Here is a 25,954-nt window from a genome sequence, read left to right as displayed (position 1 = left end):
GATGGGAAGGTGGTAGAATGAGAGGACATGAAATGAGATTGAAGGCGGGCAGACTCAAGAAAAATGTCAGGAAGTATTTTTTCACGGAGAAAGTAGTGGATGCTTGGAATGCCCTCCCGCGGGAGGTGGTGGAAATGAAAACGGTAACGGAATTCAAACATGCGTGGGATAAGCATAAAGGAATCCTGTGCCGAAGGAATGGATCCTCAGGAGCTTAGTCAAGATCGGGAGGCGGGGCTGGTGGTTGAGAGGCGGGGATAGTGCTGGGCAGACTTATACGGTCTGTGCCAGAGCCGGTGGTTGGGAGGAGGGGCTGGTGGTTGGGAGGCGGGGATAGTGCTGGGCAGACTTATACGGTCTGTGCCCTGAAGAGCACAGGTACAAATCAAAGTAGGGTATACACAAAAAGCAGCAAATATGAGTTATCTTGTTGGGCAGACTGGATGGACCGTGCAGGTCTTTTTCTGCCGTCATTTACTATATTACTATGTATGAATAGAAAGTTGACCGGTTTGTAAGGATTTATGAATCAAAGTCAGTATCTTAAATTGCACATGAGCATCTAAAGGCAGCCAATGTTCTTAGTAAAACAGAGGGGTGACATGATCATATTTACGCTTACCTGTAATCAATGTAACAATCAGAGATGATTGTTTGAATTAAAATCCTCACTTTTTGACCTGCTCTATTTCTGGGTCTGCTATTCATTCCACTCTGTTTGCATCGCAGATCTTCTGTCTCTTTTGTGCCCCCAGCATAGAAGACCTGAAACTCTTGTCTTTGCATAGGTAAATAAAAAAAGACAGAACAGCTGTTCTGGAAGAGCTGGAGAGTTCAGTTGCATGTAGCACAGGTCTGAGCACAATTGCATCAGCACCCAGAGTTGTGCATATATCTGCAAATGTGCTAGAATGCTATTCTGTGCATTAATATTGGTATTGCATATTTTGCGTAAGTACATAAGTATTGCCATACTGGGACACACCAAAGGTTCATCAAGCCCAGCATCATGTTTCCAGACAATCCAGTACCTGACAAGATCCCAAAACAGTAGAATACATTTTATGTGGCTTATCCTAGAAATAACCAGTGGATTTTCCCCAAGTCCATTTTAATAATAGTCTATGGACTTTTCCTTTAGGAAGCCATCCAAACCTTTTTTAAACCCTGCTAAGCTAACTGCTTTTACTACATTCTCTGGCAAGTGCAAAGAAACATTCCAGCACAAGCATAGATGCCAAAGCAAATTTTTTATTTTCAAACATGTTGCAGCTCTAGCTGCTGCTAGCACAGACCTGTGTGCATATGTATCCAGTCTATTCTCCCAGATAAGTGCACAAATTTTGCGCAGGGCCTATTTTCATACAGTTTGGTTACTTCATGACTTTAGATCAGATAGGACTGTAATATTTGTAACATTTGGAATAAAGATCACTCTCTCTTTTTCTTCTGCTCCCTTTCTCCCCATATCTTAGAACAAACTGAGATCATTTAACCGTTATACTCACTTTAGCCCAGGGAGGATTTCAGAATTCGTTCCAGGTTCCTGTTGTCCAAACTGGTTTGAAGGGAAACCCAAGATGCGCAATCCATGGGCTCCCAGTTCTTCTTGTAGTGCATTCAATTCTGCAAGAAATAGTTTTGGTATGTGATTATGCAAATACACACTGGCAGGAATTCTGTACAGGTTGACCAGAGCTGGGCACCAGGATGTTCCATGATAAGCTAGTATTCTATAAAGGTCACTCCATGTGAACCACCCCTTACAGAGTGTTACTTTAATATGCATTCTTCCTCCTAACTTTGGGCGCAAGCATTTACGCCTGCCAAAGGCTGGTGTAAATGCTTGTGCCCAACTAATGGCAGTTAGACACATAAATCACAGTATTCTATAACTCTAAGCCTAAAGCCTGGAAACACCCATGCCACTTCCATAGCCACTACTACTACTACTACTAATAGCATTTGTATAGCGCTACTAGACGCACGCAGCGCTGAACATTTGACATAAAGAGACAGTCCCTGCTCAAAGAGCTTACAATCTAGGTAGAACAGACAGACAAGACATTAACGGGCAAGGGAATTAATGGGTAGAGAGGAGGAGGGCGAATGAGTAGTGGTTAGGAGCCAAAGGCAGAAGTGAAAAGGTGGGATTTCAGCATAGATTTAAAAACAGGTAGAGAAGAAGCTAGACGTATGGGTTCATAGCCACGCCCCCTTTGGTGCTGTGAACTGTGAAAATTGATGTGCGTGTTATACAGTAGGGCATAGACGAGATTTCAGAAGAGATTTAAATGATTGTAGAGGCACAGGCATCCTAAGAGACGAAGGCAAGGAGTTCCATAAATTAGGACCCAGGTAGCTAAAAGCAGTATCTTGAGAGAGGGAAAGATGAAGAGCCAAAGGTGATGGTACATGAAGAAGATGGTCAGAAGAGGATCGGAGACTACGTGCTGGGCAGTAGAGAACTAACAATTTAGATAGATAGATTGGGGCAGTGGATTTTTCCAAATCCATCTTAGTAATGGCTTATGGGCTTTTCTTAAGATGGACTTGGGAAAATGAACAGCTTATTCCTATCATCGCACAAAGTCCTCCCGTAATATGATTAGGTCTCGGTCAAAATTTTCACAATCCTATAATCATCATTGCCATGTTGGAATTGTATAATCATTGGTCAGAAAAAAATCCACTTATAAAAATTATTAATTCCAAAACAGTAGCTGAAGAACTCCCACTTCTCACAAACGACAAATCATAAAGTCCATGCTTTTCTCAAAATCCACTATAAATTAAGGAAGAGTCCAATAAATGTTCAAAACAACTTAACTTTCATAAAATGTCCCAAAATTCAAAGTTTGCTAAGTGAAGACAGATTCTTTCTTCTTTCTCCTGACAAGGAGTCTGTTTCGCCAAATGCCAGGGAATTTCACAATTCAAAGCTCTGTTTTCTTGTGGGTTTTTAAAAATTGTTATGGCCTGGTTATTTTCTACTCAACTCTTATTATTGGTTGAATAATTGAAACCACCCATTATTATTGTGTGCCAAATGTAGTAGCTTTCCTAATTTCATCACCTCTCTATTCAGGATCCACAGGTTATACTGAAACGCTGGCCACCATCGACCGTGGAGTTACATCAGGAGAAATTTCAGCACACTCGTTAAGTGTTGAGTGTGCTTTTTTTTAGCAAAATGTTGCAGGTCTGGTGTTTTAAGAGGGCCGTAGAAGTGGAGATGAATTTGCTTTGAAACTGGAATTGAGGAATACTGTTAAGTAGTAGTCGTCTTGAAATGCCTTGCCTCCCACCTGGGGTTACCTCGCAGCCGCTTAGAGAGTCTATCCCCAGCACAGCTCAGCTCCGCCTACACCTGTGTTATGACCTGGTGAATGTGAGCCCTTGTGCCCCAACTGAGCACGGCGAAGATGAAGTGGCACCGCACTCGATCAGGCAGCAAGACAACCCCTAGCTTCACCTGGGGAGTGACCACCGTTCCCTGGGAGTTGAGCCCCCAGGTGCAGGCGGCCACCAGGACTTCTGGAACCGGCGGGGTTGCACAACCGCTGACCAGGCTGGCAGGCAGGCAGACACAGTCCAGGAGCAAAGAGTCAGTGAAGCAGCAAAACAGAGAGCAATCCGAAAGTCTGGGCAGGCAGAAACACAACGCGTGATCAGTAAACAATCCAAGGTCAGGAACACAGGAAAACACTGGAACAGATGAAGACCACAACCTCTAAGCGAATAGAAGCCGAAGCAAGGAAGGACTGGAAACAGGGCTTTAAATAGAGCAGGAATTAGGCTCAACCATGAGCAGCTGTTCCAAGATGGCTGCCCCCATCAGCAGAGGTGCCTACATCCAAATATGGGCTTCCTTCCTGACCTCGTTACTCCAAGATGGCTGCCCCCTCCTGAGCTAGCCAAGATGGCTGCTGTCCATGATCCAACCCGGATGGCGGCTGCTAGGTTAGGAAACAGAAACCAACCCATTCTGGAGAAGTGTAGCAGAGCGTAACAGTACCCCCCTCCGGAAAGATCTCCCCCTCACCAGTTTGGTCTGGGCTTAGCAGGATGATGAGCGTGGAACTCCCGGTTCAGATCTGGAGCATGCACATTGTCCGCCGGCTCCCAGGAGTTATCCTCTGGTCCAAAATGCTTCCAGGCGAGGAGATAGTACAACTTCCTTCCACGACGCTTGGAATCCAGGATGCGATCCACCTCATACTCTGGATCTGGATCACTCTCAGGCACGACCACTTTCTTGGGTTCAGGATGCCACTTCGACCTGCGGAAAGGTTTCAGGAGGGACACATGAAAAGCATTGTGCACCCGGAGTTGACCGGGTAAGTGTAGTCGGTAAGTCACTGCTCCTACCCTGGATCGTACGGCAAAAGGTCCAATGAACCGGGGAGCAAACTTCAGAGATGGGAGCCGCAGTTTCAGGTATCGGGTGCTCAACCAAACCTTTTCTCCCGGCAGGAATGTGGGAGCCGCTTGTCTTCTACGGTCATAGATCTCCTTGGCCTTGACCACGGCTCGTCGTAACTGTTCCTGGACCTTCCTCCAAGCTTCCTGAAAGGAACAGACGGTGGACTGCACATGAGGTGGAACTTCTGCAGGGGCAATTGGAGGAGGTAGACGCGGGTGGCGTCCATAGATGGTGTTGAAAGGTGTCGTCCGGGAGGCCGAATGCAGACTGTTATTATAGGCAAACTCAGCCCAGGGTAGCAGCATAGACCAGCCATCCTGGCGCTGGTTAGAGTATGCCCGAAGGAACGCCTTCACCGTCTGGTTGACCCGCTCTACCATACCATTGGTCTGGGGGTGATATGCAGACGAGAATAAAGTGGTAACCCCAAAAGCTGAACACAAAGCTTTCCAGAAGCGCGAGGTAAACTGCGAGCCACGGTCACTAATGATCCTCTGAGGCAGTCCATGGAGCCGGAAGATGTGTGTGATGAAGTTTGCGGCCAGGGTAGCAGCAGTGGGTAAAGCCTTCATAGGAATGAAGTGGGCCATCTTGGAGAACCAGTCGATCACTACCCAAATGACCGTGTTGCCCTGTGAGGGTGGCAGGTCGGTGATAAAATCCATGGACAGGTCCTCCCATGGCTGCTGTGGTACCGGCATGGCCTGCATCAGCCCCCACTGCTTTTGATGTGAAGATTTAGGCGCACACTGGACAGGTAGATACGTATTGTAGAACATCCTGCGCCATCCGGGGCCACCAATACGATCGAGAGATCAGATGTAGGGTCTTGTGGAACCCGAAGTGTCCAGCAAATTCGGAAGCGTGCCCCCAGTGCAGCACCTTCCTACGAAGCCTCACAAGAACGGCCTTCTGGCAGGTGGCACTGGCCCCGGGCATGGAGGGAATGCATGCCGGATTCAACATTGGGTAGGGCTCCTCCTGGTCCTCGGGAGCCTCGAAGCTGCGGGACAGGGCATCCGCCTGGACATTCTTTTCCCCCGGTCTGAAGATCAGACAGAAGTCAAACCGGGCAAAGAACAGAGACCACCGGGCTTGGCGAGGATTCAGTCTGGTAGCATTTTGCAAATAGAGCAGGTTCTTGTGGTCGGTTATTACAGTTACTAGATGTGCTGCTCCCTCTATATCGCCATTCCTCAAAAGCTAGTTTGAGCGCCAGAAGCTCCCGATCCCCCACTGTGTAGTTTCGCTCCGCGGGGGTGAACTTCCGGGAGAAGAAGAAGCAGGGATGTTTTTTCCCGGATGCCGATGTCTGAGAGAGAACTGCCCCTACTCCCAGGGATGAGGCGTCCACTTCCACCAGGAAAGGCTGAGTAGGATCCGGACTGCGGAGTACCGGGGCAGAGAGGAAGGCCTTCTTCAATGTGGAGAATGCAGAGAAAGCCTCCAGTGTCCAGTTCTTTGCATCGGCCCCCTTCCTCGTGAGGGCCGTCAGAGGAGCCGTGATGAGAGAGTAATCCTGGATGACCTGCCGGTAGTAGTTCGCAAACCCCAGGAACCTCTGCAAAGCCCGCAGACCCTGAGGTACCGGCCAGTTTCGGATCTCTGTCAATTTACCAGGATCCATCTGTAACCCGGTGGAGGAAATGATATATCCCAGGAAAGGCAAACTCTGTTGGTGGAATGAACATTTCTCCAACTTGGCATACAGCCGATGTTCCCGGAGGCGCTGGAGCACGGTGCGGACGTGAGTAACATGTTGTGACAATGAAGCAGAAAAAATCAGGATGTCGTCCAGATAGACGATCACTGAGGAGTAGAGCAAGTCCTGGAAAATGTAATTCACAAAGTTCTGAAATACTGCAGGGGCATTGCAGAGACCGAACGGCATCACCCGATATTCAAAGTGTCCTTCGTGGGTGTTTAAAGCCGTCCTCCACTCATCTCCCTCCCGGATCCGTACAAGATTGTAGGCCCCACGCAGGTCCAGCTTGGTGAAGATCTTGGCCCCTTGAAGACGGTCAAACAGCTCCGGGATGAGTGGAAGCGGGTACCGGTTTTTAATGGTAATTTTATTCAATCCTCGGTAATCAATGCAGGGACGAAGTGACCCATCCTTCTTCGAGACGAAGAAAAATCCGGCCCCTGCAGGGGAAGTGGAGACTCGGATGAACCCCTTGCGAAGATTGTCCTGGATATACTCCCTCATGGCTCGGGACTCTTCCCGGGACAAGGTGTAAAGGCGCCCCCTAGGTGGGTTGGATCTGGGCAGTAGGTCTATGGCGCAGTCGAAAGACCGATGGGGAGGCAGCGTGTCAGCCGCCCGAGCACTGAACACGTCACGGAATTCCTGGTAGTTCTCCGGCAGCATGGGCGAACCTTCCTGTGGGGTCTGCAGCTTAGCTGAGCAGAGCGGCAAAGGTGGCTTGACCTGCTGGAGACAGTGCTCGACACATCAGGAACCCCATTTCCCGATCTCCCCGGTGGCCCAGTCGATAACAGGAGTGTGTAGTCAGAGCCAAGGAGATCACCGGGTGAATGGCTCGGGCAAGAACCAGGAACTGGATCTTCTCCTGATGTAACGCCCCCACCTGTAGACCCAGGGGCGAGGTGATCCGGGTGATGGTTCGAGGAAGACTATCCCCCTGGATGGAGGTGACCCTGAGCTCTGGTTGACAGGGCACCGTGGAGCCACCTAGCTGCGACAGGAATTCGGCATCAATGAAGTTCCCTCCGGCCCCAGAGTCTAGCAAGGCCCTAGTATGAGCCTGGAAACCCTCTCCTTGGAGCAGTATGGGAACAGAGAGCAAGTTGTCCGGAAGGGCAGACAGCCGGCCCAGAGCCACCCCCTTCACAGGGCTCGGGCCGGAGCGTTTCCCGATCTCCCAGGCTTGTTTGGACAGGAGCCCGTGAAGTGTCCGGCCTGCCTACAGTATAGGCATAACCGGTTCTGGAGACAATGGGCCCTCTCCTTCTTGAACAGGCGATGCCGCCCCAATACCATGGGTTCCTCCTTGGTTCCTTCCGAACCCGCTTCGAAGGACCGGGGCATCTCGGGGCGACGGGGAAGGCCTCTGGATCCCTGCGCTGCCGGCTGCATAACCCTCTCCTGGGCTCGCTCCTGGAACCGGATATCGATTCTAGTGCAGAGTGCAATAAGGGCGTCCAAAGTAGCAGGAATCTCTCGGCCAGCCAATTCATCTTTTATCTGGCCGTCCAGACCCTGCCAAAAAATGGCCGTTAAGGCTTCCTAGTTCCACCTGAGTTCCGCAGCCAAGGTACGGAACCGGACAGCATACACCCCGACTGACCCGGAACCCTGCTGGATCCACAGCAGCTCCCCAGAGGCAGAAGAAGGTCGGCCAGGAACGTCGAATACCATCCGGAACTGCCGCAAGAACTCCTCCAGGTTTGCCAGAACCGGACTCCGCTGTTCCCATAGCGGGGACGCCCAAGCCAGTGCGGCACCGGAAAGCAGGGAGATGATGTAGGTCACCTTTATTTTGTCAGATGGGAAAGCCTCCTGTTGCAGCTCAAACAGGATCTGACACTGGTTCAGGAACCCCCGGCAAGCTGCGGGAGTACCGTCAAAGCGAGGCGGCTCTGGAAGTCGCAGACATGCGGCAGAAGTCTCTGCTCTCGGGATTGGAGGAACCGAGGCCACTTGCCGCTGGAGCCCTGGTAGCTGACTGCACACCTCCTGCAAGATACTGGACAGGCAGGTTAGCTGCTCCTGCTGCTGGTGGAGAACCTGAGCCAGGTGAGACACCTCAGGCCTGTCTGGCGAGCTCATGGCTTCGGCTTACTGTTATGACCTGGTGAATGTGAGCCCTTGTGCCCCAACTGAGCACGGCGAAGATGAAGTGGCACCGCACTCGATCAGGCAGCCAGACAACCCCTAGCTTCACCTGGGGAGCGACCACCGTTCCCTGGGAGTTGAGCCCCCAGGTGCAGGCGGCCACCAGGACTTCTGGAACCGGCAGGGTTGCACAACCGCTGACCAGGCTGGCAGGCAGGCAGACACAGTCCAGGAGCAAAGAGTCAGTGAAGCAGCAAAATAGAGAGCAATCCGAAAGTCTGGGCAGGCAGCAACACAACGCGTGGTCAGTAAACAATCCAAGGTCAGGAACACAGGAAAACACTGGAACAGATGAAGACCACAACCTCTAAGCGAATAGAAGCCGAAGCAAGGAAGGACTGGAAACAGGGCTTTAAATAGAGCAGGAATTAGGCTCAACCATGAGCAGCTGTTCCAAGATGGCTGCCCCCATCAGCAGAGGTGCCTACATCCAAATATGGGCTTCCTTCCTGACCTCGTTACTCCAAGATGGCTGCCCCCTCCTGAGCTAGCCAAGATGGCTGCTGTCCATGATCCAACCCGGATGATGGCTGCTAGGTTAGGAAACAGAAACCAACCCATTCTGGAGAAGTGTAGCAGAGCGTAACAACCTGCCACTCGTGCTGCACATTAGCACCATCCTCCCACCAACTGGGTCACAACCACCTGGGCGAGTCTTCTGCTCTGAAATTATCCCCATTGATTTCTAGTTTACTGGAACCACACTCTCAGTGGTCCCACAGTTCCCAGAAAGCATTCACAGACCCAACACATAAACCATCAGGATTCTTTATTAGTCCATACAGAGAGACAATAAACTAAATATTATTTATTGCTTTTAAAAACCCAACTGTAGAACAAAATAGTGTGATTAACAAACAATAACAGAACTGAAATATGGATCAATTATAACACTAACTAAACATTTGCATACTACCTAGAAAGTACCTGGGGAGATCAGGACATATAATTCACCGAACTTCAGCAAAGAGATCTGTCTCTCTCTTTTCTCCCGGGCTAAGACTGAAGCAACTGCAGGGTAATTTCAAATTCCAGGCCAATCAGAGCCCAGTCAGCAAGTTTTAAAAGCATACTGCTCACAGTACTGTAGATTCACTTCTTCACTAAGTACCTAGAAACATTAGAACTGTGAACACCCATCTAAAATTTCGAAAAGACCTCAAGACTCACCTCTTCCGGAAAGCCTACCCAGCAGACCTGAAGTAATTCATGAACAATGCATCACATCTTTCGATCTAAGAAATGAACAATACGCCTTCCACATAATCCTATTACTTCAAACTGTACGAATTCTACCACTCCAATTATAATTAAGTGTACTTCTACCCTTATCCTACTCTGTATTGCTCACTTGAAGCTGTAATCCCATCCCCGGAGACTTATCAGCCTCATTGGGATTACTTTTCTCTATATGCTAATATATATTCGTTCCAGAGTTGTATTCTTTTTTCCGGAACCTTATCAGCTTCCTTGCACCTACTGTTACTCTATTTTCCACTCTGTATATATTCCCAGAATTGGTACTTTCCTCTCCAGAACCTGTAAGCCACATTGAGCCTACTGCTATGAGGGAAAATGTGGGATACAAATGTAATAAATAAATAAATACATAAATAAAATATATGTAGTTCAAAAAAGCATTTATCTGTTGCTACATCATAGTCCATACCACTCCAATTCTCCAAAATCCAAGAAGATGATCATAATGCTTTTCAGATGACTCTAATATTGTGATATAAACCACATAGAAGAGGACTTCTCCATTCATGCAGATGGATATAGCGTCCACACTCTAAAACCCCTGACCATATTTGCATTTATTTAACGATATATATATATTAGTCTATAGAACCTGGATGATTTATATACAGTGAGGCTCATTTTCAAAGCACTTAGCCTCCCAAAGTTCCATAGAAACCTATGGAACTTAGCCTCCCAAAGTGCTTTGAAAATATGCCTCAGTGTTATCTAACATTTAGCATTCAGGGTTGGAATTATTGATAGTTGATTAATTTAATCCCAAAGTTATATTGAAGAGTGATGGCCAGTTAGAGCCAATATTTAGCAGCATGACCCTGTTAATGGCCAGCTCAGTGGGGTTCTTCTGCCTGGTTAAACCCCTTTGAATATTGGCCCCCCAAGTGGTTTTACAACACAGTAGAGAAGCAAAAATATCAAAGCTAAACAAAAGATAATATCAAAAGACATTAGAAAAGACCCCTGGGGGAATAACAAGATACATGCTGTTCCAAAAGACAAGGGTTTGGTGTGAAGTACATCATTGAACATAGCTCACAGTCGTAAGTTCAGTAACACTGATCTATGGAGCTAGCACATGTAGCTTCAAATACTGTCCATTCAATCATTCTTCTTACCAAGATACTGTAGGGTGAGTCCTCAGTATGTGGCCACATTCACAACGAGGACATAGTTCCCTTTGTATTCATTGAAGGGGACATACCGACTCCCATCAATGGTAAGAGCTCCATAGTCATAGAATGATCCATCCACAGAGCTATAGCAGTCCACCTGGAAAAGGAGAAGCAAATCAGAGAATCCTGAGGTTTGTCTTTCTGTAAACTTGCAGGAGAGCAATGTTTTTTCTGAATATTATTCATAGCTGGAAAATAATACGGCAGATTTAAGTGCTGAACTATTTTTCCTTCATTTCCTGGAGCACTGGACGTTTCTGCTATAGAGTCTTGTTTCTGTTGCTTTTCTTCTACATCCCATCTATCCATTTCCTCTATATTTGCTGTCATTCCTATTTTCTAACTCTCACTCTTTTCCCCATCACTTTATCATATATTCTCTTTCCCTCCTTCAACTCTTCTGTCCTCTAGTGCCAGTTTAATTCTATCTCCAACACAATCCTTTCACAATTTCTCTTCTTTTTTGCATTCTTTCTGTTGCCAGTGATCCCTAGTATCTGTTGTAGGATCCTGGGAGAGCAGAAAATCCAAGTCTTCCACACACGATATGAAGATGGTACTCTTGAACATGACCATACATTTATTTATCTCTAGCTCTATCAATTTGTATCTCCCAAGTCTCTCATTTTACTAAACTGTGGTAAAATCTGGATTTAACATGGGTTAATATGAGACTTTCCTGCAAGCTAAGCCCAGATTGAATGCGGCATTTTAAGGGCTTTTTCTGTTGTTTTAATTGCAGGTCATGTGCTAGTATTTCCATTAGTGTGTGATACTTGCAAAGAATTAATGCGGAAACACTTACCACCTCCAATTTAGGAGGCACTAAGTGCTCCCATTTTAACTTTGCATTATTTGGTTAGCACACAATAATATTAATGCACTAGATTCTATATATCACGCCTAAAAATTCAGTGCCTAAGCGCATTCTATAAAGTACACCTTATTGTAGGCATACTTTAAAGAATAAGCCTAAATTTCTGTGCAGTTTATATAATACACCGAGCGCAGGTCCGCACGATTAAATGTAGTCGCCAGCAATTATGCCAAGTAAAACCTGGTGTAAATGCCAATGCCTAAATTAGGTGTGGATCAGGAGTATTCTAATAACAATGCACATAGAAATGACCATGACCTGGCCGTTCCACACCCATAGCCACGCCCATTTTATAACAATGCAGGAGCAGTTCTGCTTGTAAATTCTAATTAATGCCAATTAATGTCAATAATTGCATGTTAATTGGCAATTATCAGTGCTGGTTGGCTTGTTAACAAATTAGGTAATGCGCATTGTTATGGAATAGGCTTTGATTTTCGTGCAGAAAGCTTGGTGTGATATATATAGATTCCAGGGTATAATGTATGAATGCCCCCTCCAAAATATATTTCTAAAAATGTCAGTAATGCATGGGTTAGTGCGCACAAACTGGCCAAATGCCACAAAATGCCTTAACACATTCTGTAGTAGCCTGTTAGCGTGCGCTAACCACACATTAACCCCAATATTCAGTATCTGGTGTTGGAAATTTTGCTGCCAAAATCTCAGCATGAATCCAAGATGAGCGTGCAACTAAGTTAGTTAATCAGCCATCAAGTATGAATTAATAGGCCTTAACAATCAATTATTGAACTTGCTTGGCATTAATTTGGATTTGGGCACATAAGCGCCTATGTACCATCCTATAACACTGGGCACCTAAATCCCATTGTGTAAAACTGAAAAGGAGCTGTGGCCAGGGGAGGGGGTTTGTCAGGGGGCAGAGAGTAGGCACTCCTGTGCTAATCAGTTAGTGCGTCCACATTATCACGAGTTAACTGGTTAGCGCAGGATTACCATGTGAGCCTTTACTGCCTACAAAACGGGTGACGGTAAGGGCTCATGCGGTAATTTTTTAAATGGCAACATTAGTGCATGGCCATTAATACAAAAAATGGAAAATCGGCCATTTTACTGATGCATTAAAAGTGACCTTACCCCACCAGGGGAAATCTTTGCCAAATAATACAGCTGAAGCCTGGGAGCTACTATGCAGAGTTGTCTCTGTTTGCACTTGGGTGAATTTCATAGTGAAAGTTTACAGGTAGTATGTTTTGAGTATTATCCCAGGATGTTACCTGCTCTTCATCATGCATATATTTTTTTGATTAATTTACATGCGCATTTGCATATTTTCAAATATATAAGCTTAATTTTAAATCCCTCCTTAACCTCCCCTCTCACCCATCCCCCTACCCCTATGCTTCTGCTCAATCTGGGTAAAGCTACCCTTGCACAGGTTGTGCACACAAAATGTTATCCAAATACTGGGCCCATAATTATATAAAAGTCATTTCTGTAGGGATAACACCCCTACATAGCACTACGCTATAGTATTACATATATGGCACTACAGATCAGAGTCTGCCTAAAGAAATCTTCTTTGCAAGATTGCACTACAGACATAGAGCCAGATCAGCGTGACTTGGCAAAATTCTGCCAAGGTCTGCATGAACTCCCCTGCCAACTTGGCTGATGCCATATCTGGGCATCTGTGACATCTGCATATTGTATATTGAAACAATGACTTATGGTCAAGTTGATCCTCCAGAATGATGTAAATGGAAGAATATTGTGATTCTTCAAATCCTAGCATCTGAAAAAAATAAGACTGTTGTGATAAACGGAATTCAAACATGCGTGGGATAAGCATAAAGGAATCCTGTGCAGAAGGAATGGATCCTCAGGAGCTTAGTCGAGATTGGGAGGCGGGGCTGGTGGTTGGGAGGCGGGGATAGTGCTGGGCAGACTTGTACAGTCTGTGCCAGAGCCAGTGGTGGGAGGCGGGGCTGGTGGTTGGGAGGCGGGGATAGTGCTGGGCAGACTTATACAGTCTGTGCCAGAGCCGGTGGTGGGAGGCAGAGATAGTGCTGGGCAGACTTATATGGTCTGTGCCAGAGCCGGTGGTGGAAGGCGGGACTGGTGGTTGGGAGGCAGGGATAGTGCTGGGCAGACTTATACGGTCTGTGCCAGAGCCGATGGTGGGAGGCGGGACTGGTGGTTGGGAGGCAGGGATAGTGCTGGGCAGACTTATACGGTCTGTGCCAGAGCCGGTGGTGGGAGGCGGGACTGGTGGTTGGGAGGCAGGGATAGTGCTGGGCAGACTTATATGGTCTGTGCCAGAGCCGGTGGTGGGAGGCGGGACTGGTGGTTGGGAGGCAGGGATAGTGCTGGGCAGACTTATACGGTCTGTGCCAGAGCCGGTGGTGGGAGGCAGAGATAGTGCTGGGCAGACTTATATGGTCTGTGCCAGAGCCGGTGGTGGGAGGCGGGACTGGTGGTTGGGAGGCAGGGATAGTGCTGGACAGACTTATACGGTCTGTGCCAGAGCCGGTGGTTGGGAGGCGGGGCTGGTGGTTGGGAGGCGGGGATAGTGCTGGGCAGACTTATACGGTCTGTGCCCTGAAGAGCACAGGTACAAATCAAAGTAGGGTATACACAAAAAGTAGCACATATGAGTTGTCTTGTTGGGCAGACTGGATGGACCGTGCAGGTCTTTTTCTGCCATCATCTACTATGTTACTATGTTACTATTTGAGGGTCACTTTCACCCAAGAACTGATGTAAGAAGCCTCCTAGAAAATAAGAGGTTACCTGGAGATCTGCTGATGACAAACTGAACTCCCAGATCCAAGCTGCTATTTATTTGGATTTTGCTCACACCTTTTTCAGTAGTAGCTCAAAGTGAGTTACATTAAGGTACACTGGATATTTCTCTGCCCCAGGAGGGCTCACAATCTAAGCTTGTACCTGGGGCAATGGAGGGTTAAGTGACTTGCCCAAGATCACAAGGAGCAGCAGTGGGATTTGAACCAACCACTGCTGGCTGTCAAGACCAGTGCTCTAACCACTAGGCCACTCCTCACCATGGAGATAGCTACAGCTCATTAAAACAATGGCATCTTCCCCAGGATGGACTCTCCACTGTGTACCAGCCAGCTGCACCTACATCTGCACCTGCTTCAGGTCATAAGAGTATAATAACATAAATATTACCATACTGTGACCGACCGAAGGTCCATCAAGCCCAGCATTCTGTTTCCAACAGTGGCCAAGCCAGATTACAAGTATGTGGCAAGATTCCAAATCAGTACAATACATTTTATGCTGCTTAGTTTAGTTTTATGCAGAGTTTATAAACAGATTTATCACGTTCCTGAAAAACACAACCATTAGGCCTCTACACATTTCAATCTGAACAAGGGAGTTTATATGCTCCGCAAGCTAAGTGTCTTCTTGCACATATTTACATATATTTGCACTTTTTCAGTATGTTAAGTTTAATGAATTGCAACTTTAGGGTGGAGGTGGTTTTAGTCAATGATTAAATCCATGCACGTTAATAGAGTCACCAAGGGAGTGATGTGAGCATTCGTGCAAACAAATATATGAGACTCCACCTGTACACCAATTGCAAATATTTTGATAGACTTTCTCCTCTTTCCATTTATTGTAGTAGCCTATATTATAATAGGAGTAAGCCAAGCCATACAATTTTTTGTTTTTGTTATCCTAGAAATAAGCAGTGGATTTTCCCCAAGTCCATTTTAATAATGGTCTATGGACTTTTCCTTTAGGAAGCCAGCCAATCTTTTTTTAAACCCCGCTAAGCTAACTGCTTTTACCACATTCTCTAGCATTGAATTCCAGAGTTTAATTATATGTTGAGTGAAGAAATATTTTCTCGGATTCATTTTAAATTTACTACTTTGTAGCTTCATCGCATGCCCCCTAGTCTTAGTATTTTTGGAAAGAGTAAACAAACGATTCACGTCTACCTGTTCCACTACACTCATTATTTTATAGACCTCTATCATATCTCCCCTCAGCCGTCTTTTCTCCAAGCTGAACAGCTCTAGCCGCTTCAGCCTTTCCTCATAGGGAAGTTGTCCCATCCCCTTTATCATTTTTGTCACCCTTCTCTGTACGTTTCCTAAATCCACTATATCTTTTTTGAGATGCGGCGAGCAGAATTGAACACAATATTCAAGGTGCGGTTGCACCATGGAGTGATACAAAGGCATTATAATGTCCTCATTTTTGTTTTCCATTCCTTTCCTAATAATACCTAACATTCTATTTGCTTTCTTAGCTGCTGCCACACACTGAGCAGAGGGTTTCAATGTGTCATCAACGATGACACCTAGATCCCTTTCCTGGTCTGTGACTCCTAATGTGGTAACAGCAGTTAGCGTATCTAGGTTTAAAAAAGGTTTGGACAAGTTCCTGGAGGAAAAGTCTATAGTCTTGTTATTGAGACAGACATGGGGAAGCAACTGCTTGCCCTGGGATTTGTAGCATGGAATGTTGCAACAATTTGGGTTTCTGCCAGGTACTTGTGACCTGGCTTGGCCACTGTTGGAAACAGGATACTGGGCTAGATGGACCATTGGTCTGACCCAGTATGATTATTCATATGTTCTTATGTTCTAGACTTGTGCTACATGCATTGGCAATCACTCCATATACACTGGATGGTTTTGTGCAGTAGTACTGCAAGACTACCATTAGTAGTCATTGGTACCATTTTGAACCCCCAGAGGTCGAGAGAATTGCTTCCACACTGCCACAGTTGACTACCAGAGATCCTCCAGGTGAGGCCTGTGGATAAAGTGAGCTGTGGTATCCTGTTGGGAGAGGTCTTGTGTGGGGCAGGGGCAGCCCAAAGCAATCTTCCGCCTGAGGCAGGGATGAGATGCCGCCCCTGCCCCAACCCCCCGCCTGCATCTCACCCCCCTTCCCTCCTCAACCCTTTCCCCCACATTTACCTTCTTTTTTTCTTTTCTAAAAAGGAGGCAGTGGCAGCGGCAGCGATTCCCATCAGCTGCCCTGCCACTGGCACCAGCCTCTTCATTCTACTGTATCCCGCCTCAGAGGAAATGGGAAGTTATGTCAAGAGGTGGGCCACAGTAGGGAGAAGAGGCTGGTGTTGGTGGCAGGGCAGCTTATGGAAAAGAAAAAAAGAAGGTAAACTCAGGGAAGAGGGTTGAGGAGGGAAGGGAGGAAATGCCGCTCCATGGAGAGTGTCACCTACAGCCACCGCTTCAGTTGGCCTAATGGTAAAGCCGCCTCTGGCGTGGGTAGTCCAGCTTGGAGGGGGGTTGGAATGAGAGCTCCGTTAGGTGAGAATAGGAGGATAGTTCTGCTTGGGGGGGGGGGGGGGGGAGCAGGAGGGAGCTGCACCATCACCATGGCATTTATATTTTTATCACCGAAGGCAGAAGCTGCAATACCAGACTGCCTGTAGTACGACTGCCCTTACCACTCTTGAGGTAATGTTAAGTGCAGCAGTGCCACTGTCAATCACCGAACCTCTGCATTGTCATTGGCAGCCACACCCTGTTGCCAGTCATGTCGTGCCCAAGATCTGCCCTTGCACTGATTAAGCGGCTAATGCAATTCTGCTTTAACCATCTAGTACCTGTAAAACTAAGTTCCAAATGCACTCCAATTATGATTATACAAACTTTTTAATATAACAACACATAAACATCCACATACATTTTTAAATCACACACATGTTTTGCAGGGCTCCCATGCACCCATAGTTCAACCCTTATTACACCAATTCAATACCGATGGCTCACAGTCATCCAGTCCGACCTATTCAGTCATTAATTATACCAAGCTGGTCTAATAATTGTCCGCAAGTTAAGGCTCGCCGTTGCTTCCCCATGTCTGTCTCATTAACAGACTATAGACTTTTCCTCCAGGAACGTGTCCAAACCTTTTTTAAACCTAGATACGCTAACTGCTGTTACCACATTAGGAGTCACAGACCAGGAAAGGGATCTAGGTGTCATCGTTGATGACACATTGAAACCCTCTGCTCAGCGTGTGGCAGCAGCTAAGAAAGCAAATGTTAGGTATTATTAGGAAAGGAATGGAAAACAAAAATGAGGACGTTATAATGCCTTTGTATCATTCCATGGTGCAACCGCACCTCGAATATTGTGTTCAATTCTGGTCGCCGCATCTCAAAAAAAATATAGTAGAATTAGAAAAGGTACAGAGAAGGGTGACGAAAATGATAAAGGGGATGGGACAACTTCCCTATGAGGAAAGGCTGAACCAGCTAGAGCTGTTCAGCTTGGAGAAAAAATGGCTGAGGGGAGATATGATAGAGGTCTATAAAATAATGAGTGGAGTGGAACAGGTAGACGTGAATCGTTTGTTTACTCTTTCCAAAAATACTAAGACTAGGGGGCATGCGATGAAGTTAAGGCCCGCCGTAGATTGAACTGCAAAACATGTGTGTGATTAAAAAAAATGTATGTGGATGTTTATGTGTTGTTATATTAAAAAGTTTGTATATTCATAATTGGAGTGCATTTGGAACATAGTTTATTGAATTGTACTCTGATTTAAAACAACATTCCCCTGTATTTGTTATATTGTTATCAACCTCTAAAAATAAGACAACTTAGTAGAATGGCCTTTCAGTCTCCTGTTTACTATATTGCCGTTTGTTATTAGTTAATACTATTTTAATCGATTTGTTTGTATATTCCTTTTCTTTTAATAATTACACAGCTTTGACAATTGGTTTTTTTGAAAGGAAATTTAACAAATGTTAATAAATCCAACTCTCTTTTTAAGAAATTGTAAATTACATAACAAGAAAACAATCTGGAACAGAAACAGCAAAATGCAGTTTATAGTGGAATAATATCAAACAGAGCAAAATGAAAGAAGCAAAAATAAAAAAAACAACAATAACAACCAAAGATTGAAATTAAGACATAAAGCTGGATGTTCAGGGAGATTCATTAATAACGAAAGTAGAGAAATCTGAAAATTAAATTTAATGAAACCCAGTGCTATCCAAGCTTTCTGGAGAGCGGGCAGATCCAACCTCTAACTGGCTTGCCTTGTAGAAAATTCCAGAAGTTGATGAGGCATAATGAAATGTACCAAGTTTGCATGGGCACATTAGTGAGAAATGAGCCCTGATCTATAGACCTCTTGGCATTAACTGAAGAAAATAGTTCCTTTTATCTTGTGCAGTACATGATGCCCCATGTGCTTCTATTTGGATAACCAGCTTTGAATATTCAGCCCCCCCCCCCCCTTACACTTCTATGAGTTGCTCACATACAGTGACATTTTAGGAAGGACATGGAGAGGGGAATTCACACATCCAAGTCAGGACTTGAGGCATTCACACACTATTTTGCAAATAGACACCACAATAGGGTGTATCTTGCATCAATTTTATAATGGTTTCAGGCAGGCATGGATCACAAATTTGCGGGCCCCCTCTCCCTTCCCGGCCGAGCATTAATAAATGGTAAATGTTAGGGTTTTAGCAGAGTTTATAAACAGATTTATCACGTTCCTGAAAAACACAACCATTGGACTTTACAGATAAACTACTATGCAGAGCCTGCCTTGAAATTGAGAAGGCCCCTCCCCCAGATGTTTGGGCCCAGTAGGTGCATGCGGGAATCCATCCCTGGTTTCAAGATATGTCTAAGTTGTCATAGAACACTAGTGCAAACCTGCATTGGCATCCAAAAAGTTAAGCGTGCCAACTTACAATAGGTCAATGACTGGAGTAAGCCAGCATGTTCAAGGGCACCATTCAATGCATGCAAGGCCACCGAGATGAGAGGGCAGGGGGGGTCAAAATTCCCTGGGCTCAGCCTCCAAGGGGGGGGCCCGACACTAGAAAGGTTTTGAGGGAGCACTAGAAGCTTTTTCCTGCTTCTGGGTCTATCTCTCTCCCTGTTCCTGCGTGCCAGGACCCAGATGATTGCATTAATGCGATAACCCGGGAGGAGCAGTCAGACACAGGAAGGTAAGGGGGCGGGGATGGCGGCTTGAATATGGGAAGCAGCAGCCCAAGGGGGGGGGGGCATAGCAGCCCAGGTGGGGGGAGGGCGGTCCGGTCCTGCCCCAGGTCTGGCTGTGTCTCTCAGCAGCCCTGCATTCATGCCATGCAAGTGATAGTATTGTGTAAGTTGTGTGCATTGCTTGGTGATAGGTCCATGGTCTGCCTATGCTGCACCCACATGTGCATCTCCTCACAGTTACGTGCTAAGCAGAATAACACCAAGCACTGAGACACAGAACTGCCATTTATTGGCGCCTCTGATGTGTATAAGCCCTATTATTCTCAGTGTGTTTTTTCTAGTGAAAAAGGTGCCGGTACTCAAATGCCAGGCAACCCTTCAGGGTGATCACTGAGGGACCCACCCCACAATAGCCAGGCCCCCTGCAACCAGTCACAGAATCTATGACAAGGCAGAATTGGTGTGTAGAGCCTGAGCTCTTTCATTAAAAGTTGGGGATCATGGGTCAATTATAGCAGACAAGAGAAAAGGTGCCAGTACTCAGTACCCCCAAGTACCCCCTCAAAAAAGCCCTGATTATTCTATTACATATGTATGCTCTTGGCACCTAACATTAAGCACCAAGTTATAGAATGAGGGGTAAGTGACAGACCTGCTAGTAAGTTCTGGGTTGGTTTTGTCAAACTTAAAACTTGCAAATAGCCAAATAGAGAGAAATGAGCTGAAGGCCACTGCTGCTATGTACTACCAATCATGTGGAAACCTGAAAAACTGGCCATTGTTGAGAAATATGCTGAGCTCACAGAAAACATTGGAGTATGTGCTGGTTGTGACCTCATCTTCTCCTTTCCAAACAGGATCTGAAGCAAAGCACATCAGTGAGATGTACAGTCACCACTTAGGTAGAGATTGGAACTCAAAGGTCTCACAAATTTAGCACTAGAACCCAAGAGTGCCAATTCTAATTCTCACATCTGAACCCCAAAATTGCAGATGGGTAGAATGACTCCCATGTGGAAATGTGTAAAATATGTCACCTCCTTAACCACAACAAATATATGGGATTCATCTAACTGGTGTGCTTCTCTGGCAAGGGAGTCATTCTGGTCAAATATTCACTTGGGTTGTGAAAAGAATTGCTTGCATCAAACATATCTAATCTAGGAACAGATTGACCTGTGTCTGGCTGTGTTCTCTCTTTCTGGTACAGTGGGAACTGTATTTCTGTGCAGGGTTGTATTTGTTACTAATTTACCACATAAGGCCTTATTCAGCAAAGAGTTTTTTCATGGCTGCCGCCAAAGAACAGGAAAAAGTTCTTTCTGAACACGGCTTATTCACTTGTTTTGACAGAAAGTTGAATAACCTTGGAGACTAAATCATTCATCACTGGTTTCCTCCAGTGAGGCCTGTGATAAGTCATATTTCTAGTAACAAGCTACCTGTGAAGAATGCAACAAATTGGTTTAACTACATGAGAGTCCATTTTAGTGGCACCACCTTCACTTGTCTCACAGAGATGCCAGTGATCCTACTGTCTCCTACAGTCACAGTGAAAGGGCTGTTTGAGTGTTTCTGTAATGATTTTACTTCACATCTTACAAGCAAACTTAGGGGCCTTTTTACAAAGCTGCAAAAAAAAGTGTTCATGGCGCATCCTTTACACGGGTCTTTCCCATTCTCTAAGGTTGCTTTTTGCCACAGCAGTAAATTGGCTGATTTTCTTCTTTTTTTTATTTTTTTTGTATTAATAGCCACGTGTTAATGTTGCCATTACCATGTGGATCCTTAAGGCAGCTCAATTTGTAGGCAGTAAGGACTCACGCACTAAGCACACACTAATCAGAGCCCAGCAATGTGGCTGTGCTGATTAGCGCAAACACGTTAACTCTCCAACCCCCAGACACACCCTATGCATGAAAAATTATTTTTAACATGCCAGTAGTACATGCACACATCACAAGCATTGCAGGACGCCTCAGTGTGCCCCATGGTACACCATGTTAAGCTGCCCTAAACATTCGCTAAAAAGGTTAGGGCTCTTCAGCTTGGAAAAGAGATGGCTGAGGGGGGATATAATTAAGATCTACAAAATCTTGACTGGTATGGAGTGGGTGGAGGTGAATGGATTTTTCACGCATTGAAAGAGTACAAAGACCAGGGGACACTCAATGAAATTACATGGAAATAATTTTAAATCAAATAGGAGGAAATATTTTTTCACTCAAAGAATAGTTAAGCTCTAGAACTCATTGCCAGAGAATGAGGTAACCTTAAAAAGGTTTGGACAAGTTCTTGGAGGAAAAGTCCATAGTCTGTTATTGAGATGGACACGGGGGAAGCCACTGCTTGCCCTGGGATTGGTAGCATGGAATGGTGCTACTAATTAGGTTTCTGCCAGGTACTTGTGACCTGGATTGTCCACTGCTGGAAGTAGGATACTGGGCTAGATGGACCATTGCTCTGACCCAGTATGACTATTCTTATGTTTTTATGCCTAAATGTATACCTATAAATTTTAATTAAATCTTATTAGCACCAATAATTGCTTTTTAAGAAGCCAATTATCAGTGCTAATTGTCTTGTTATTCAATTAAATTGTGTGCACAAATTTGGCGCCCCCCCCCCCCCAAATTTGTGCATGCAATTGTTAGTGACATTTATAGAATTCAGGAGAAAGTGTGCATTACTATACAAGCCCATTTATAGAATAGCCTCCTACATGCATAAATGTCTAGAATACTGGCATTTGCATGTGTATGTGTGCACATGTATGCATAAATGTCAAAATTCTAAGCACTGTTCTGCAAATACCCACTTAACTTACATAGCAGGTATTTGCAAGAGAGTGTACACAGGCACGGGGCTTGGGTGGAGCATGGACGGAGCTCAAACGTATGTACTGTAAGTTACGCACGTCTAAACATTGAAGTTAAAACATTTACAGAAGGAAAACAAACTGCTGATAGCTAAGGACCAGTGCAGGGCCAAAACAGTCTCTTGATAACTTTAATTAATGAAAATAATTGGCAGACAATGATAGGGACTCAACACTGTTTTGGCTATAGTGCCTGCATCAGGAGTCCACAGTACATAAGTCTGAATAAGAACAGAAATAAAAATTAAAATCATAAAAATACATAAAAAAGAATGATACACGTGTATGAATATGAGCATATAATGTGTTCAGCACTGTGTACATCTAGTAGAACTATAGAAAAGATTAGTAGTAGTAATAAATTAAAAATGAATATAGATGTAAATATATATATATATATATGGAACAGAATAATACATAAAACACTGTGCTGGTATGCTACATGATACGTCATCTTTTATGTTTCTGATATAGTTCACATTTGTTATCTCTCCTTTTAGAATTTTCAGAGGTTTTAGCTACATCATGCAAGGTTCTACGTTAGGAGTTACGGACCAAGAAAGGGATCTGGGTGTCGTGTCGATAATACACTGAAACCTTCTGCTCAGTGTGCTGCTGTGGCTCGGAAAGCGAATAGAATGTTGGGTATTATTAGGAAAGGTATGGAAAACAGGTGTGAGGATGTTATAATGCCGTTATATCGCTCCATGGTGCGACTGCACCTTGAGTATTGTGTTCAATTCTGGTCGCCACATCTCAAGAAAGATATAGTGGAACTGGAAAAGGTGCAGCGAAGGGCGACTAAAAAGATAGCAGGGATGGGACAACTTCTCTATGAAGAAAGACTAAGGAGGCTAGGGCTTTTCAGCTTGGAGAAGAGACGGCTGAGGGGAGACATGATAGAGGTATATAAAATAATGAGTGGAGTGGAACAGGTGGATGTGAAGTGTCTGTTCACACTTTCCAAAAATACTAGGACTAGGGGGCATGCGATGAAACTACAGTGTAGTAAATTTAAAACAAATCGGAGAAAATTTTTCTTCACCCAACGCGTAATTAAACTCTGGAATTCGTTGCCGGAGAACGTGGTGAAGGCGATTAGCATGGCAGAGTTTAAAAAGGGGTTAGACGGTTTCCTAAAGGACAAGTCCATAAACCGCTACTAAATGGACTTGGGAAAAATCCACAATTCCAGGAATAACATGTATAGAATGTTTGTACATTTGGGAAGCTTGCCAGGTGCCCTTGGCCTGAATTGGCCGCTGTCGTGGATAGGATGCTGGGCTCAATGGACCCTTGGTCTTTTCCCAGTGTGGCATTACTTATGTACTTTAGACAACTTTGTGCATGTAATACCAGTGGCGTAGCCAGATAGCCAGTTTTGGGTGGGCCTGAGCCCAAAGTGGGTGGGCACAAAATTTTCTCTGCTCCGCCCTCCCTCCACCACTATACCCACCATTTCTCCCTCCTCTCCACCCCTATGCCTACCATTTCTCCCCCTCCCCACCTATCCCCTCTGTATGCAGCATGTGTCCCTCCCCTCCACCTCATACACAGCCAAGACTTCTCCCTTCCTCACCCCTCCACCCCTTTGCTGCATCTCTCCCTTTTTCCCCGTGCATCTCCCTCACCCACCAACCAAGCCTCATCTTTCCATCTTCCCTCCCCCCTGTGCAGCATCTTTCTTTCCATCTTCCCTTCCCACTGTGCAGCTGCTGTGTCCCCCGTCTTCCCTCCCCCATGCGACATCTTTCCCCCATCATCCCTCCCCCCCCCCCCCCCCCGTGCAGCTGCAGCATCTCACCCTCCTTGCAGGCCCGCCCAGCAACAGTGTTCCTGACGGCGATTCTACTCGCAGGCTCCGCTCGCATTCGCAGAGATTCCCACACGCTGCCTGTCAGCTGCCGCTCAACAATCTCCTTGCGCTACTAAGCGCTAACCCGGAAGTCTCTCCTGCAGAGGAGAGACTTCCAGATTAGTGTTTAGTAGCGCAAGGAGATTGAGCGGCAGCCAGCACTGGCAGGCAGCGTGTGGGAATCGCTGCGACTGCGAGCAGAGCCTGCGACTGGAATCGCCGTCAGGAACTTTGCTGCTGGGCGGACCTGACCTGAAATTGGGTGGGCCCAGGCCCACCCGGGCCTGCCCGTGGCTACGCCCCTGTGTAATACATGCACATTTTGGTACATTTCTCTCTCTGCTATATTTACATTTGTTTATACATTTGTTTACAATTTTTATCATAGCTCCTTTATCATGATTTTAATTTATTTTTCTGTTCTTATTTAGACGTGTACTTTTGTACTGTGGAGAAAAGATGGCTGAGGGGAGATATGATAGAGGTATATAAAATAATGAGTGGAGTGGAACGGGTAGAAGTGAATCACTTATTTACTCTTTCCAAAAATACTAGGATTAAGGGGGCACACAATGAAGCTACAAAGTAGTAAATTTAAAATGAATCTGAGAAAATATTTCTTCATTCAATGTGTAATTAAACTCTGGAATTCGTTGCCAGAGAATGGGGTAAAAGCAGTTAGCTTAGCGGGGTTTAAAAAAGGTTTGGCTAACTTCCTAAAAGAAAAGTCCATAAGCCATTATTAAAATGGATAGGGGGAAAATCCACTGCTTATTTCTAGGGGAAGCAGCATAAAATGTATTGTACTGTTTTGGGATCTTGCCTGGTACTTGTGACCTGGATTGTCACTGTTGGAAACAAGGTGCTGGGCTTAATGGATCTTCGGTCTGTCCCAGTATAGCAACACTTATGTACTTATATGGATTTCTGATGCAAGCACTTTAGCTGGTCCATGTCGAGTCCCTGTCATTATCTGCCAATTATTTTCATTAATTAAAATATTTATCAAGAGACTGTTTTGGCTCTGCACTGGTCCTTGGTTACATCCGCTGTTGTTTTGCTTCCATTTTCTACCTGTGGAGATCGATCCTTCCTCTGTTTTTCTTTGCAACAAAAGCATTTGCACCAGCTCTGTGGCTAGCGAAAGAGCTCACACCTAAATTCTATAAATGAAAGCAGGCACCTATGTACCTTTATTGAATCGGCTCCTACCAGACCTTCTTGTTATAGACCTGCTCTGTTAATGCTAACTCCAGAACCAAGTACTGGACCCCAGTGCCTCTGACTCTGTAAATTTGCCTAAATCACCTGACCTGATTTTATTTGTTTGGTGTTATGTGTGTTGATGTTAGATTTTATTACTCTGAGTGTACTTTGCAAATCCATTAGCCTACTAGAAAATGTGGTATCTAAATTTGTGATTTGTGATTACATCAAAAAGACCTCTGTGTTTCTTGTCAGTTTGACCAAACGTGACTGGGTGATAGAATCCAACCTCATTAATCCATATTTTCTTATCTTGATCAAAAAAGGTAAAGCAGGCAATGTTACATGTTTATTAGAAACCTGATTCTGAATTAGGTGTAATATAATTCTAGCAGTGTAGATAAACCAATTCAGGATTAACTAGCTGTACTTCAATAACATCATTGTTCTTTCTTCTAATGCCTTT

The 25,954-nt window shown here is 45.3% G+C and overlaps 1 protein-coding gene across 2 annotated transcripts in view; it reads right to left on the bottom strand.

The window, feature by feature from the left end:
• GPX3 (glutathione peroxidase 3) overlaps positions 1-25,954 on the bottom strand; it is a 43,364-nt gene that overhangs the window by 10,009 nt on the left and 7,401 nt on the right. For both annotated transcript variants that reach the window (XM_030211412.1, XM_030211413.1), the window contains exons 2-3: positions 10,661-10,814; positions 1,509-1,626 (exon numbers count right to left, since the gene is read on the bottom strand). In XM_030211412.1, coding sequence (XP_030067272.1) covers positions 1,509-1,626; positions 10,661-10,814 — 272 coding nt within the window. The remainder of the gene's footprint in view (positions 1-1,508; positions 1,627-10,660; positions 10,815-25,954) is intronic.

This window comes from Microcaecilia unicolor, chromosome 8, assembly GCF_901765095.1.
Source record: "Microcaecilia unicolor chromosome 8, aMicUni1.1, whole genome shotgun sequence".
NCBI classification, from domain to species: domain Eukaryota; kingdom Metazoa; phylum Chordata; class Amphibia; order Gymnophiona; family Siphonopidae; genus Microcaecilia; species Microcaecilia unicolor.
Note: the sequence above shows the minus strand (reverse complement) of the source record. Positions and strands in the feature narration are given on the sequence as shown.